Genomic DNA, 14,546 nt, shown 5'->3' on the forward strand with positions numbered 1-14,546 from the left:
ATAATCTAAGAACAAAGTAAACAATTTTCTTGCTTCAGAAATAGTGTTGTTACCTAAATGCAAATCTAATTGATGGAACAGTTGGTTAAAGCCCATATGATTAATCATTTAACACTTCTGAGTTGCAGTTCTATGAAAAAACACTCACTCATGGCATCAAATCATGCCCACCTTCTGAGTTTCAAGAGCATCTGGCTGATCACTCTTGTAGATGAACAAAACACAATGGATTAGATCAACCTTGGGCTGATCTGGAAATGCACTTTATATTTTTAGTGGTGCAGGGTCTACTATTCTATGCACATACAGGTGAAACTCAAAAAATTAGAATATCGTGGAAAAGTCCATTTATGTAAGCAGTTGTTTTCATTAGCTACTGGAGTTTAATATATGAGATAGACTCATGACATGCAAAGTGAGATATGTCAAGCCTTTGCTTGTTATAATTGTGATGATTATGGCGTGCAGCTGATGAAAACCCCAAAGTTGAAATTGTTAATTTGGGGTTCTCATCAGCTGTACACCATAATCATCAAAATTATAACAAATAAAGACTTGACATATCTCGCTTTGCATGTCTATCTCATATATTAGTTTCACCTTTTAAGTTGAATTACTGAAAGAAATGAACCTTTCAACGATATTCTAATTTTTCGAGTTTCACCTGTATTCTCTGTATGTACAGAGTGCACTGGCTATTTGAAAAGTCTTCAGAAATTTTTATACATGTTAGTACAAAATGAGAAACATTTCTCAAAAACTGTTCATAGCTGTCAACCTTTCCCTTTTTTTTGCAGGAAATTCCCTTATTATAGCATTGGGAAACAGCAGGGAGTGTTGACAGCTATGGTTCTGTTGGATGTATGAAATTATTGCGGAAGAAATGCCTAAAAGAAATAGAAATAGAACAGTGTTGGTTTTGGGTAACAACAGCAGTGTTTGCCGGGAATGCATGAGCAGTTTTTATAGCAATATCAAATGAAATAGATGTAAGCTTTACATAATTTAAACAGAAGTATATGTGTTGTCAAAATGAAATCTCTTCTGCTAGCCACAGTAAGTCCGTGTTAATATTGTTTTGGGGAGCCCATATGTTTGTTCTAAAGCTAGATGTGTATTTTATTAACTCAAGCAGCAGAGGAACATCCTTCTGGTCCAAAAGTAGGCCAGTTTCAGAATTTTTTAAACAACAACAACAACAAATGTTTAAAACAATACAATATGTTAGCTAAATTACTGTTTTGGGCTCTCATTTCTAAGATAGCTAAGAAAATTGTAAAATAAAATAAAATTGAGGGATGTTTTAGAAAGCCGTCGGGACAAACATGTCTAAAATAAATCAACAAACCAGGTGTTCATTTTGTTTCAATTCAGAAATGTATTAAGTTGGTTTGGAACCTTTTGAAGCCAACTAGGATAGAAGCAAATGCCAGTGCTACTCACTTCAGATAATCAACAAAATTTCAAAATTATTTTGCACATGAGGTACCTTTCATCCTGCAGGCCTGGTTGAGACCCCCAGAGCTTGGCTGACAATTGATTATTGCTCTTGAAGTCATAAAACATGTCAGGTTCAGGAAAGTTCAGGTGCCACAATTATTACTATGTTGATACTATTACTGCTATTATTGCTGCTGCTGCTGCTGCTACTACTACTACTACTACTACTACTGAGAACATTAGAATCACAATAGTTTGACTGATAAATCCAACATTACAGAAAGAACTGCTCAATTTTTGTTACTATATTTTTGATATTGTATAGAACCTTCATCAACAGGTGTTCATGGTGCCTGTGTATAATAGTAATAGTCCATGAGAGTAGAAAAAGAAGAAAAAGGAACAGAAAGGAAAGGCAAAATTCAGTAAGAGAAACAGTATAGCTTAAAGTATCTCAACTATAAATAGGGCTTCAGGCCAAATTATATGCATTGCTAAGCATTTATGCATTGGAAAGGTGCATTCCTTTGGAACAATATAATTTTACACCTCTTTTAGTCGCAGCAGCAAAATACATACACAAACTACCACTTCCTGGGTGTTTTGCCACTCCACATGGCTCAGTCCCCTCCCCACCAAAATGAATGGCTCTTCTAACAACAGGTAAACCTGGTGTTGATAGGTAACATGGTAATTTGGCCAGCAATTTTATCAGGTAAAATGGAGTCCTTGTTGTTTACCTGCAAAGGTGGGCTGTGCTCCTCATGTCTGTCACAGATGCATGCTTATAGCTTATTTGCTTCTCAATAACCCTCTTTATACTGTAACCGTTGCAAACGTACCCTGTATTGGTGATTGGTTGGGTGTTAGCTGGAATCCTACCTTCCATTGTGGAATTTTTGATAAATCTATGGAGAGTGAGTATCAGCTGATATGAGTAGTGATGACTATGTGCACCACCAGGTTCATAGGCAGTATGGCTGCTTGGCTACAATAGCAGAAAAGAGCTGTTGCCTTTGTGCCCTACTGTGCGATTTCATAGAGGTATCTGTAGGAAACAAGGCCTGATAAACTTTTGGCTGGATCCAGTAGGGTGTTGTTTATGGCTGTGGGGCCAGCGGGGAAGGACTTAAGGCTGTTGTCCTGTGCTCTCTCAAGGGTCAGAGTGAGGCATCCATCTCAGTTGGCAAGTGTTGGGGGACAGGGAGTAGTGGCAAGTTCCTACGCTTGCCTGCAGCCCACAGGAGGGTGCTGTCCCATCACCAATATCAAAATTCACCTACCAGTTTTCTTGCATATTTGACATTTGTGTGCCATTCTGTCATTTGCCTCAAGCAGCAAAATGTCTCTCTGGCTAGCCTTGGGCTCTCCCATTTTATGAGCTGCAAAACTTAAGATCAACAGAAGTAGTAGCACAGTCCCAGTATAACTAAAAGGGTGCTGGCATTTAAAAACACACACACTTGAACTACATTATGTGCAACTGGCTGTGTTTTCATTGAATTTGATTACATACTGATTGCAGATGTTCTTCAGAGCAACTCGCTCTTGATTATAAGTAACATTTGCCAGATGTTGTGAAGTTGGAAACCAGGGTGTCGAAGCCAAGTGTAGATGCCAGACATTTCAGACAAATTGAAATGCAGCCACTTACCAATTTCAGAAATTAAACCTTTTATGCTGCTAAGCATTCCATTAATGTTAAGACGATCCTTCTCTGATGGTGTCGTGCTACTGCTCTTTGCTGCTCTTAGTTTTGCAGCTCGCCCAAAACGCAGTGCCTTTCTCCCTCCATAGAATTATTAAATCAAATCCTATTCATGCAACTCCTATTCAGATCGTTGCCATCTGTGAAGGAATGAGGACAAGTAGGCTAGTTTCTTTTAAAATCAGAATGTATCGCCTCCTTGGAAATTTTAAAATAATAAGTAATGCCATAATTTTATCCATTTTGAATCACGATAGTTTTGTGGCAATTAGAAAGTCACCCTTCCACCTCCAAAACATCGAAGGAAACACATGGATGTCTCAATAGGCAGATGATTCAGAAGTCATTTGCCTTTGAACATAGTGAACTCGCTTTTTCTAATTGCTGGAACAGACATGACATCTGTGTACAAGCAGAAGTAATTTAATCAGCAACTGTGGCAGTTTAGTATTAATCTTCCACCCCAACAGCTTTTAAAATAAATTAATATGGGATATAATCAACCTTCTGGTTGGCCCCCCGATAAACTAGATATATAGATTTGTTTATTTTTTCAGATGACTTTCACAAAAGGTTCTGTTTCCTTGCAGTTCTTTCTTTGCCCTCTCACTTTCAAACCAAGGTTTCAGGCTAGGAGGATGTGATTGGCTAAGGGCATCACTCCCCTAAATGGATCCTGAGTCTGAAAGGCTGACAGCAGCAACATGGAAGTTCTGTGAAGAAATGTCTTTTATATTCAGAAGCCACTGGGGACCTTTGTGGAATTTTAATAATAAATAAACATCATTAGCATTAGAAGCTTTTAAAATGAGCTTTCTTTTAATGCTATGTTCGTTTTTGCTATCTCTATAACCTTGCCAAGAGAGCTAGTTTTTGCACACATTCCTAAAGATTAATTTAAAAAACAAAATGAAACGAAATCCAATTTACATTTCAAATGTATAGAAGAAATATTTTCTGCCTGGAAATTGAGTCATTCTGAAAAATAAATACAGCGTAGCCAGCAACTTGTGCTTGCTTTACTTATACAATCACAACCTTACTGGGGGGGGGGGGATAAATAAATAAATGGAGAGCCAAGGAAACCCACTGCTCCCCACTCTCCAGTTACTTATTTCACCAATAGTAATAACAACTTTATTATTTCTACCCTGCCTGTCTGACTGGGTTGTGCCAGCCATTCTGGGTGGCTTCCAACAAAATATTATAAACACAATAAAACCTCAAACTTTAAAAACTTCCCTATACATTGGTACCTTGCTACTCGAACGGCTTGACTCCTGAATAATCAGCTCCTGAATACCACAAACCCAGAAGTGAGTGTTCCAGTTTGCAAATGTTTTCCGAAAGCTGAACGTCCAACTTGGCTTCCACGGCTTCCAATTGAGTGCAGGAAGTTCCTGCAGCCAATCAGAAGCCACGCTGTAGTTTTCAAATGGTTTCAGGAGTCGAAAGGACTCCCAGAGCAGATTAAGTTCGAGAACCAAGGTACTACTGTGCAGGGCTGCCTTCAGTTATCATTTAAAAGTCATGTAGTTATTTATCTCCTTGACATCTGATGGGAGGGCATTCTACAGAATAGGTACCACTACCAAGAAGGCCCTCTGCCTGGTCCCCTGTAACCTCATTTCTTGCAGTGAGGAAACCGCCAGAAGGTCCTTGGAGCCGGACCTCAGTATCCAGCCTGGATGGTGTGTTTTCCTTCACATTACCTTCCCCAAACCCAACCCTGGCCTCTGGGAAGGAGGTGTGGGGGCTCTGGGAGCATCCCAGAAACCAGTAAGGAAGGCACCTTCCCACTTACCAGGGTCTGAGAAGGTTGCAGAAGGGCCCGAGGAAGCTAATGGCAATTTGGGTTTTCTCCGTTTGCTCCAATTTATCACTGAAGAGCAGGTTTTCTTTGGAGAAGGAGCAAGGCACGGGGACCAGTTCTCGGACATTTGCCTAGAAAGCGCAGGTCAAGCACAAAATCTCTCCGACTTGTACTTTCTAGGCAAGGGACAAGCGGAAGTGTGTGTAAGCCCATATTTAAAATTGTTGTATATGTTATGATGCAATGTGTGAAAACGACCACTGGGGGTAGTTCTGTAATTGTGGGATCTAGTTTGCCCCTGTGGTTCTTTTTGTAGAAGCTTGCTATTTGAGCCAGCAAATATCCCCAAGAAAGCTCCAACCTGCTCATCAATTTCCTTCTTAAATTGTGGTGCCCAGAACTGGACCCTGTACTCCAGGTGTGGTCTGAGCAAGGCAGAATAGGGCAAGTACTATTGCTTCCCTATTACACAATGCTTCTGTTGATGTGTCCTATAATAGCATTAGCTTTCTTTGCTGATGCTTTACACTGTTGCCTCATGTTAAGCTTGTGAACCTGATTCTTCCTATCTTGTGCTATCTTATGTACAAGAAACAGCAAACGCCTTGCAAAAACGCCTTACTTAACAAAGCTATCTTTAGCCATCTCACCCCTTGCCTTTCCCTGCAAGACTAATTGCAGCCGTTAAGAGTCATCAACAGGTTTTCCACACCTATCAGCTGATCACCCATTCCCACCACCCTCTGAGTAATACCCCTCCCCACTCCCTCACTATATTTAAGGATCTGGTGACTTCTGTTTCAGTGTATCTGAAGAAGTGTGCATGCACACGAAAGCTCATACCAAGAACAAACTCAGTTGGTCTCTAAGGTGCTACTGGAAAGAATTTTCTATTTTGTTTCGCCTTGCAAAATGTACCTTCTGTTTAACAAGCAAAAGCAAAAAATGTGGCTTCTAACCTTGTATTTCAGCCAGTATATTAAATTTTATAGGGTCATATCCCGATCTGATTTTTGCCAAGCTGAAACCATTTCAGATGACTAATTGTTAAGTGACTTAATGTGCACATTGAAATATGTTTGTTAAATGCTGTCACTGCGATGTTATAAAGTTGTGCTTTAGAACGGTTCAGTGGAGGAAAGAGCCATCTCCCAAGCCATCTTCTCTTCATCATAAAACATTAAGGGGATTACTAGCAGCCAGGGAAAGTGATCTCTATGTGGCGATGGCCATACCACTCCATGACATTGCTTGACACTGCATACGCACAACCAGACAGCCTGAAGACCACAACATGGCCCCCAGCGTACAGTATCTTTGTGCTGTGGGAAGGAGGATAGCGTGGTAATGAGCTTCCTTTCCATGGCTTACCTGTCAGAGGTGCCTTGTCCTTTAGTGCCCCAGTGGCCCCAGTGAAATTGGGATTCCTGAGGGGTATCTGTTGCAATACATACAGATGTCAGAAATGCGCCTTTGAATGTACAGCCTATGCCTGCAAATGTGACAGTTACCACTATAAGGATGTAATGTAAATCACATACATATTTCAGATCTTTTATATTGTATATTGACTGTGAGTGACTCCACAGCATGTCAGTATTATGCAAGTGCATACAGCTAGCTGATATATATATATATATATATATATATATTTGTTCTTATTCCGGTGGACATTGCTGTTCCTTTTTTGGGGGGAGGGGTCATTTGAAAATTTAAGCAACTGTATTGTACAATTGTATTGTTCACTCCAGGACATCAAACCTCAGTTATATACACATGAATAATAATCTTACTTTTACATATTTTTGCAATGCATTTGCCTAGCCAGAATTTTTAATAGGTGTACAACTATCAGACAAAAATCCTTTTCTTTCCGATAGAAAATATGTGGCATTTTGCAGTGCTAATTTGGGGCAGGGGGGAAATAGTTCTAGGTCCTATTCACACATTATTCGGATTGTAATACAGTAATAGAAAACAGAATTTAAAATGTGATATTTTTATGCAATAAAACAAAGGAAATGATCTAGTAATCCTTATGTATGAGCTTTGTGGAAGCAATTTCGATCAAGCGGAATTTCAGTTTTGCACTGTTTCCTTTAAAAAAAGGAAGTCCACCAATGTGTATTCTGCTATATATTCTGGAAAGTTGCTTATCTGTTCCTTGTGCATTTGGCTTCCTATAAATATACTGTAACCAAATTTTGCATGATGGTTCCTGACATCAAGGAGATGGTTTTTCCATGTTTGGATCCAGTTGAATGCTGTTTTGAATCAAGATGGCAGATTGAGCCTTTCAAAGTATTGTAATCACTGATCTCAAACCTGCAGTGATTTTTGTTTTGTTTTGTTTCTTAGAATTCCTGAGCAACAGTGGGTATGAGGTTGCTAGTTGATTTATATAGCAAGAATGTTAATTCATAAAGTCAAGTGTGTTTATTTGGGTGTCTGAAAGTTTAGACATAACCAAGCCTTGCTTACCTTGTGTCTTCCTCAAAAGATAGCATCAGACTTTGAGCACTGTAGCCCTGGGAAAGTATGGTCAGATTCAAAACACATTCAGCTTTTCTGGATCCAGACTATTGAAATATGAGGAGCCCCAGCCCCCCACTCATACTGGCAGGCATTTTCTTCTTGTGCCCACCATCTGCTGTTTCTTTTTCATAGAAAGCAATAATCCAGTTCTCCGTGTTTTCTGGTACTGTAGTTGTCTCCAGTATTTCAGTGTCCCTGTTTTGCCTTTGGGAGAGATTCCAGGATAGCTTTTTCATAGTTCTGTTATACACCTACATGGAATTAAGCCACAGTGGGATTACATCTGAGTAACCAGGCATAGGATTGCATTATGCATGCTGCTGTGAATGTGTTCGAGTTGTAGCATGAAGTTCAGCCAGACTTCTTGTGAGATTAAACTTCCTATTAAACCATTCTTAAGTCTTGCAAAAGAAAAATGTTTTGGCCTGTATATCAAAACAGCTGCTTCAGAACCCAGTGCAGAACAGACTCTTGAGTAAATTAATACAGTGTAAATGCATTTGTAGTGCAAAATAACACAGCCGTTGGAAGAGAGCCTTTCCATTAGTGTTCAGGAGTGGGTGCGTAGATCGGTGCTCAGTGATGTTTGGAAGAAGAATCGAGGTGTTACAAGTCCTCAAGGGTGTCCTTGTTTTCATGTGCAGAATGTTGGAAAATACTCCTTCACCTTGACCCAGATTTGCTGTTCTAAACGCTATTGCAGACCTGAATTGGGGCTGAGTTGAACTGTTTTAAAAATTGTTCTGCTCATGGCAAGCACATTGCCATTTCCTTATAAGGAAGGCTCGTTCACTCTCTCTCTCTCTCTCTCTCTCTCACACACACACACTCACACTCACACACTCACCCCAGTCAGGATGGCTTTCTAAACAAAGTATAGTAGGCGAGGCAAAGCAGATCCATGGAAGTGTGCACATAATAGCTCATGTGCTACTGCTTCAGGCATTAAGTTTCCTCTTTCATGCACATGTTTCTTATTGTGCTGTAGAAGATACCCTCCTCATAGATGGTACTGTACAAATTTAATTGGTTTTTTTAACAACTGTGTAAACCCAAATAAGCTGTAGAGAGAAAAAATACTAACAATCTGTTATAGCCAGCTTAATGATTAGTTTAAATGTCTCAGAGTAGTATATAGATGCATTATTCCCCAGCCCTAGTACCATTCAGCGGCCACCCACCCTACTTCACTATTGCCATTTTGCTCAGTCTGCAAATTTATGAGACCATCACTTAGCTGTGGACCATACACTCTGCATGCAGAAGGTATAGGTTCAGTTCTTTGTATCTTCAGTTAAAAGAATCAGGCTGCAGGTGATGGGAAAGATTCCTGCATGAAATCCTGGAGTGCAGTTGCTTGATACATGCATTTGAACTTCCTGTATTCCATTTTCCATGAAGCTGCTGTGTTGCAGGTGGCTCAGCACAATGTCTTTTGATACTGATCTATAGAAAACTCCGCTTTCTGAGCACTTGGCCACTAGGCCACATTATAAAGAATATATGCAAGTCCCTTGTAATTTAAGGATTGGGTTGGGGATAAGGGATGCAATTTGGTCACCAGCAGAAGTTGATAGAAGGCACTCCACACCACCAAGGCCACCTGAGTCTCAAGTGACGGCAGTGGATCCAGATGTACCCCCTGGCTGCATACCTGCTCCTTTGGAGGGAGTGTAACCGCATCAAGAGCTATCCGTCCAGTCTAGGAAACCACCCACTAACAGTTCCTCAGTCCTAACTGGATTGAGCTTTAGTTTGTTGGCTCTCATCCAGTCCATTACTGAGGCAAGACAATGGTCCAGCACATCCACTCCTATACCTGCAGGTGAAAAGGAGAAGTAGAGCTTCTCAATTATCAACATCCTTGTGGTGTAGTGATTCAGAGCCAAAATTGTTTCATTTCAAGAGACCTCCATGCTACTTGGTGTTTGTGTGAAATGGGCTAAAGAATTACTACCAAAAATAATCCTTTGGGATTTCACCACTTGTTCATTTTTCCACTTGAGAAATGAGTGTGTAGAATAGCATCCCAGATTTAAGCCTCAGTTGAGCAATGGTGGCGATAAGATGTAAAATATGACCACAATGAAGCAGAACAGAGCAGTAACATAACTCTTAACTGTACCCTGTAATAAATGTGATGTACTTAATTGCTATATAAATGGCCTCTTCCTCACCAAAGTCATTTTTCAGTATTAGGAAATGTGTGTGTGAATGCAGTAGTTTCTGGCCAATAGAAAAGCCACATGGCTGGCTTGAAAATACATTATTGACCTCTAGTTACACTAGTGGCCAAAATTGTGGAAAACTTTTGGAGAAAGTGTATTTCCGAAGTTTTTTTTTTTTTTTTTAATAGAGAATTTATTGGTATTTTTCATAACAAAGAATAATCCCACACCCACACCTACATCTACCCAAACAATCACCCACCCACAATTATACAAAACAAATACAAACATAACCAAGATTCTTCTTCTTGTTTACATACACACAGACACACAAAAAATTCTTGTTCCGAATCTTTACAATTGACTTCCCCTGCCTTCTCTCCTTCGGTTTCAAATCCAAATTCTACTTTAATAACTTCACCTCTCTAAAAATTAAACTCATTTAAAAAAAAATTAAATCTAAACAATCCTCTTAAGTTCTTATTTTCAATTTACAATAATATCTCACTTTTATCTTGGATAAAATCAAATCATATTGTAACTTCATAATAATTAGTAACAAAACTTTATATCTTAACATATTATTCTTATATCAAATCAAAACAAACCTCTTCTTTCCCTTAAACTGCTGCTAATAACAAAAAATTCAAAATATCCCTTTTCTTATTTAAAAAGACTTAATATCTTGACACACCGATTTCAGGTTACCATAACAGACCATTTATATTTTACGCTTAATACAGTTCACCCTATCCCCCCTCTAACCATTGTCCTTCTCCACCTTTCTCCGGAACCACTCCTCAAATTGTCCTCTTTTCTTATAAGTCCACAGATCCAGACATAGTCCACAACAGTCCTTGCCTCGAGCATCAGGGTACACAGTTCATCTTCTTCCAGCTTCTCCGGTTCAATGCTGCATTCTTCTTCTATTTGTAGACATCTTAATTTTTTGCCCATCACTCCCGAGCTCTCACCTCGAGGGCTGGATATAACAATCTTCACCGTCCCGGGTCTGCCACCCCCAAAGGACGTTTCTTTTTCCCAGAGTCGCCAAGCCATCTCTCTCTGTTTTTCAATCATCCCCTTCAGCTCTTTGCCAAGGCTCTCTTCCATAGTATCAATAACCTGAAAGGTCTCCTCTGTGGGAAGCACATTTTTCTTCATGTCCCAGTTCAAGACCATCAGTTTCTGGTTAAGCAGTTCCAGTTTCAGAAAAGTAATCCTTTGTTCATCAGTTAATCCAGAGTTCAAAACAAGTTCGAAAACAAAGCCCAACATGGTAGAAGCGGGCATAGGTGTCAAATTTCAGTTTCTATTTCAATGTTTCTCCATCTTAATGCCAGTAGTTTTCCACTCCAACTCAGACTTTCGCAGCCATTTCCCCTGAAACCAGGGCGTAAAGACCACAACTTTAAAAAGGGATATTCTCCATCATCTTCCTCCCCGAAGGGGAATCTAAATAGTCTCACTTGTCAAAAAATCAAAACATTGTAACCATCATTGTAGCAGCAGTCTATCAAAAACCGTTATTTTCTTGCCACCGAAGGGAGGGAGGCAGGCTTCCTTTCCCTGAAACCTCCCGGATCGTTAAGTCCACAGATTAATCCAATCAAGTACTCACAGCCACCGGGCTTCTTTTCCTTTCATCTTCTAGAGGGAGAACGTTGTCGCTCGTCGCGGGCAGCGACCGCCGCTTTTCCGCCCGGTTGGGGCATGTCCCCTAATGGCCCAGCTCCGCGATCCCTTCACCCCCACTCCCCCTTTACAGGGGGAACGAGGGAAGGGTACGGAGCCTAGCGGGCCCGCCGGGGAGCCCGAGGCGCGGGACGCTCTTCCCGCGCCTCACCGGAGCCCCGCTTAGCGGTAGCAGGGCTCCAACCCCCGGGCTGGACTGGGTCGCCTCGCTGCCGAGGCAACCCACGACCGCCCGCGATGGCGACCTCGCCGGAAGTCGTATTTCCGAAGTTTGATGGCTCATAACACCACTTTTTCAGATTAATACCATAAATTAAATTATCTTTCCATTGATATATAATTTTATGATATTACTTCAAAAGAAAGTGGTGTTATGAGCCATCAAACCTTGGGAATACACTTTTTCCAAAAGGTTTCCACAATTTTGGCCACTAGTGTAACTGGCAAGCGACTTACTTGCATGTATATTTGGATACACATAGGACTTATAAAAATCTTTTAAGTGATAATTATATACATACTTATCTGGTAATAAGCCATATTGAAAACAACAGGGCTGACTTCTGAGTAGACATGCATGAGATTGCTCTGTAGTATTGAAGGGAACTTAATAGAAATCACAGAATACTGTAAACTAAAACTTTATTCTAACTTCTAAAAATTATATATATGCCAAAGATGTGAATGAAATTTTCAGGCGTAATAGCCCCTCCAGAATAGATAAAACCTGCCAAATTACAAATGAATAGCTTTAGGACCATTTAAAGAGTGAGTGTGTGTGTGTGTGTGTGTGTGCGCGCGCGCGCATGTTTGTGTGTGTGTTTTTTAAGGAACGTTCTGTAATGTTTTGATTTGGGGGCAGAATTGGATGAAATTTGCAGGTAATGTTGCCCCTTCTGAGTGATGAATCCTGCCAAGTTTCAGGAGGACAGCTTCAGTGGTTTTCCTGCAAAGACAATTGTTACAGGGATTTTTTTTTTGGGGGGGGTGGTTAAAAAAGTTGAAGAAATAGCTTAATATTCCCTAGTGTTTTGTGGGCAGTTGCTATGACAATTGCAGACATGAGAGAAGTGTGTGTCCTACTGTAAATATTTATGAGCTCATATCCAAAATATTCAGAAGCAGTTTTCAAATGATAGGATATACTCAGGAATGTTAGGATAGTAGTTTATGAAATAGTGATTGTTTTATTAATTGCAGTACAGTATGGGGGGTCTTAAACAGTTTCATAAGAAAAAGAGCATAAACCTCAGTTCCAATTATTCATGCCAACTACTGAATCTCATCAGTTTCATTGTCACAACAAAGAATTCAAACCATTCTATCTCCAGGATCTAACCACATAATCACAGAGGCAGCCTTGATGGACAGATAAGAACCTACTGTGTCACTGATGAGAATTAGCTGCTGGTCCTATTTCTGCTACTACTAACAACAACAACAAATTTTATCCTTTTGAGCTATTCTGCAAAGAAGAAATTTCTAGCTCCTAATGGAAATATATTGATTGCACTAAGCAGCTGTAGTCAACCTGCTCTGGACTTCTTGCAATGATCTACAGTATTTAACTGGCTGGAAAAGATAATGTACGCTGATTGACAGGAGCCAGATAAAAGCAGGCAAGCTTTTCATCATCATGAAGATTTGCTCCTCAGCTGGCCTTGGCTGTTCATTTCATTGACACACAGTAGTGTTTTAGTCTCTTATTTTGCATGATGGAAAGATGGTTATTTAATAAGCCACTGACTGAACTTTCATGTTTAAATCAGTGAATATTGGCAAAGTGCTAAATCTGAGAAGGCCTGATTTATGAGTGTGTTTTAAATTCATAAAAATGTAGGGTTTAAAATTGGTTTCTGATAATTTTCACTGGACCTTTCTAATGGTCAGTCATCATTAACTATATACTCCTCATGATTTAGATTCAATTAGTTGTTGGTGTTGGTGTTAAACTTCATACCCAACTAGAGATGAATATATGCAAGTGAACATAAATCTTTGTTGTCTTGTTTTAAGGGCTGAAGTCAAGCGAGCCAACCATGACCGGCAAAACACAGACCAGTAATGTCACCAATAAGAATGACCCCAAATCCATCAACTCGAGAGTTTTCATTGGCAACCTCAACACAGCCATTGTCAAAAAGGGTGACATAGAGGCGATCTTTGCAAAGTATGGAAAAATAGTTGGCTGCTCGGTGCACAAAGGTTATGCATTTGTACAGTATATGAGTGAGAGGCACGCAAGGGCTGCTGTGGCAGGAGAGAATGCCAGGATCATCGCGGGGCAACCTCTCGGTGAGTATCTGCATGCCATCCCATGTGTTCTGTCGTTTATGCTTTTACTCTTCCTTGTAAAACCCATTTCCCTACAGCTATATGTACTTGGAGGTTGTGTCCATTTGAATGAAAACAACTGACATATTTACTCTTCTCCTTTGTTTTGACTTGTACCTCATTCTTGTAGCAATCGTAATTTAGGAATGCTTAGGATACACTAACAAGACAGTGTACATCTGGGCTTGGCAACCTTTTTGGTCCCATTAGCAATTTTGCAAACCAGATAAAGTGCACACACACACACCACATGCACCACCATCTATTGGCTACAACAGAATGTTTTTTTTCCCCCAAATCTAATTCATGAGGGTGCAAGAGAAGGCCCTCATGGGTGTATGTGCACCCACAGGTGCCACGTTGGTGATTCCTGGTTGACATAGATATTGAGTTATGGGCTGGGCAATATCCAGTTTTCAACATCGCAGTATATCACCAGCTAAACATCGTAATATACTGATAGATCACAATGTCCAAAATAAGGATGGAGCTATGTAGAAGCATTGGCTGGCTTCCCAATTTTTCCTGCATCATGATCTTTGCATAGGACACACACATCAAGATTTGCAATATATTGCCAGATCAAAAATTATGAAACCGATAGCACAATATGGACTTCAAACCAGTTTTTAGATTTGTTGCATCTTCTAACTTTATAATTCACAACTTGGAGACTATGGTATATAAATAGTTCAAATAAATGCACATAGGGCATTCAGTAAGCTGCATTAATTGACCCGTTACTTAAATCACCCAATAAATAATATTCCAGTTTCTGTGTGGGAACAATGAGTGAGGATTTTTTTTTGGGGGGGTGTACATATTTACTGTGTGTATATGTCAAAGACAAACT

At 40.0% G+C, this 14,546-nt stretch overlaps 1 protein-coding gene across 4 annotated transcripts in view; it reads left to right on the forward strand.

Annotated features, from left to right (window-relative positions):
- Positions 1-14,546, forward strand: part of RALYL (RALY RNA binding protein like) — a 244,981-nt gene that overhangs the window by 110,295 nt on the left and 120,140 nt on the right. For all 4 annotated transcript variants that reach the window (XM_033155497.1, XM_033155494.1, XM_033155495.1 and 1 more), the window contains one exon: positions 13,376-13,654. In XM_033155497.1, coding sequence (XP_033011388.1) covers positions 13,399-13,654 — 256 coding nt within the window. In that variant the 5' untranslated portion in view covers positions 13,376-13,398. Of the gene's footprint in view, positions 1-13,375; positions 13,655-14,546 lie in introns of those variants that run through there.

This window comes from Lacerta agilis, chromosome 7, assembly GCF_009819535.1.
Source record: "Lacerta agilis isolate rLacAgi1 chromosome 7, rLacAgi1.pri, whole genome shotgun sequence".
NCBI classification, from domain to species: Eukaryota; Metazoa; Chordata; class Lepidosauria; order Squamata; family Lacertidae; genus Lacerta; species Lacerta agilis.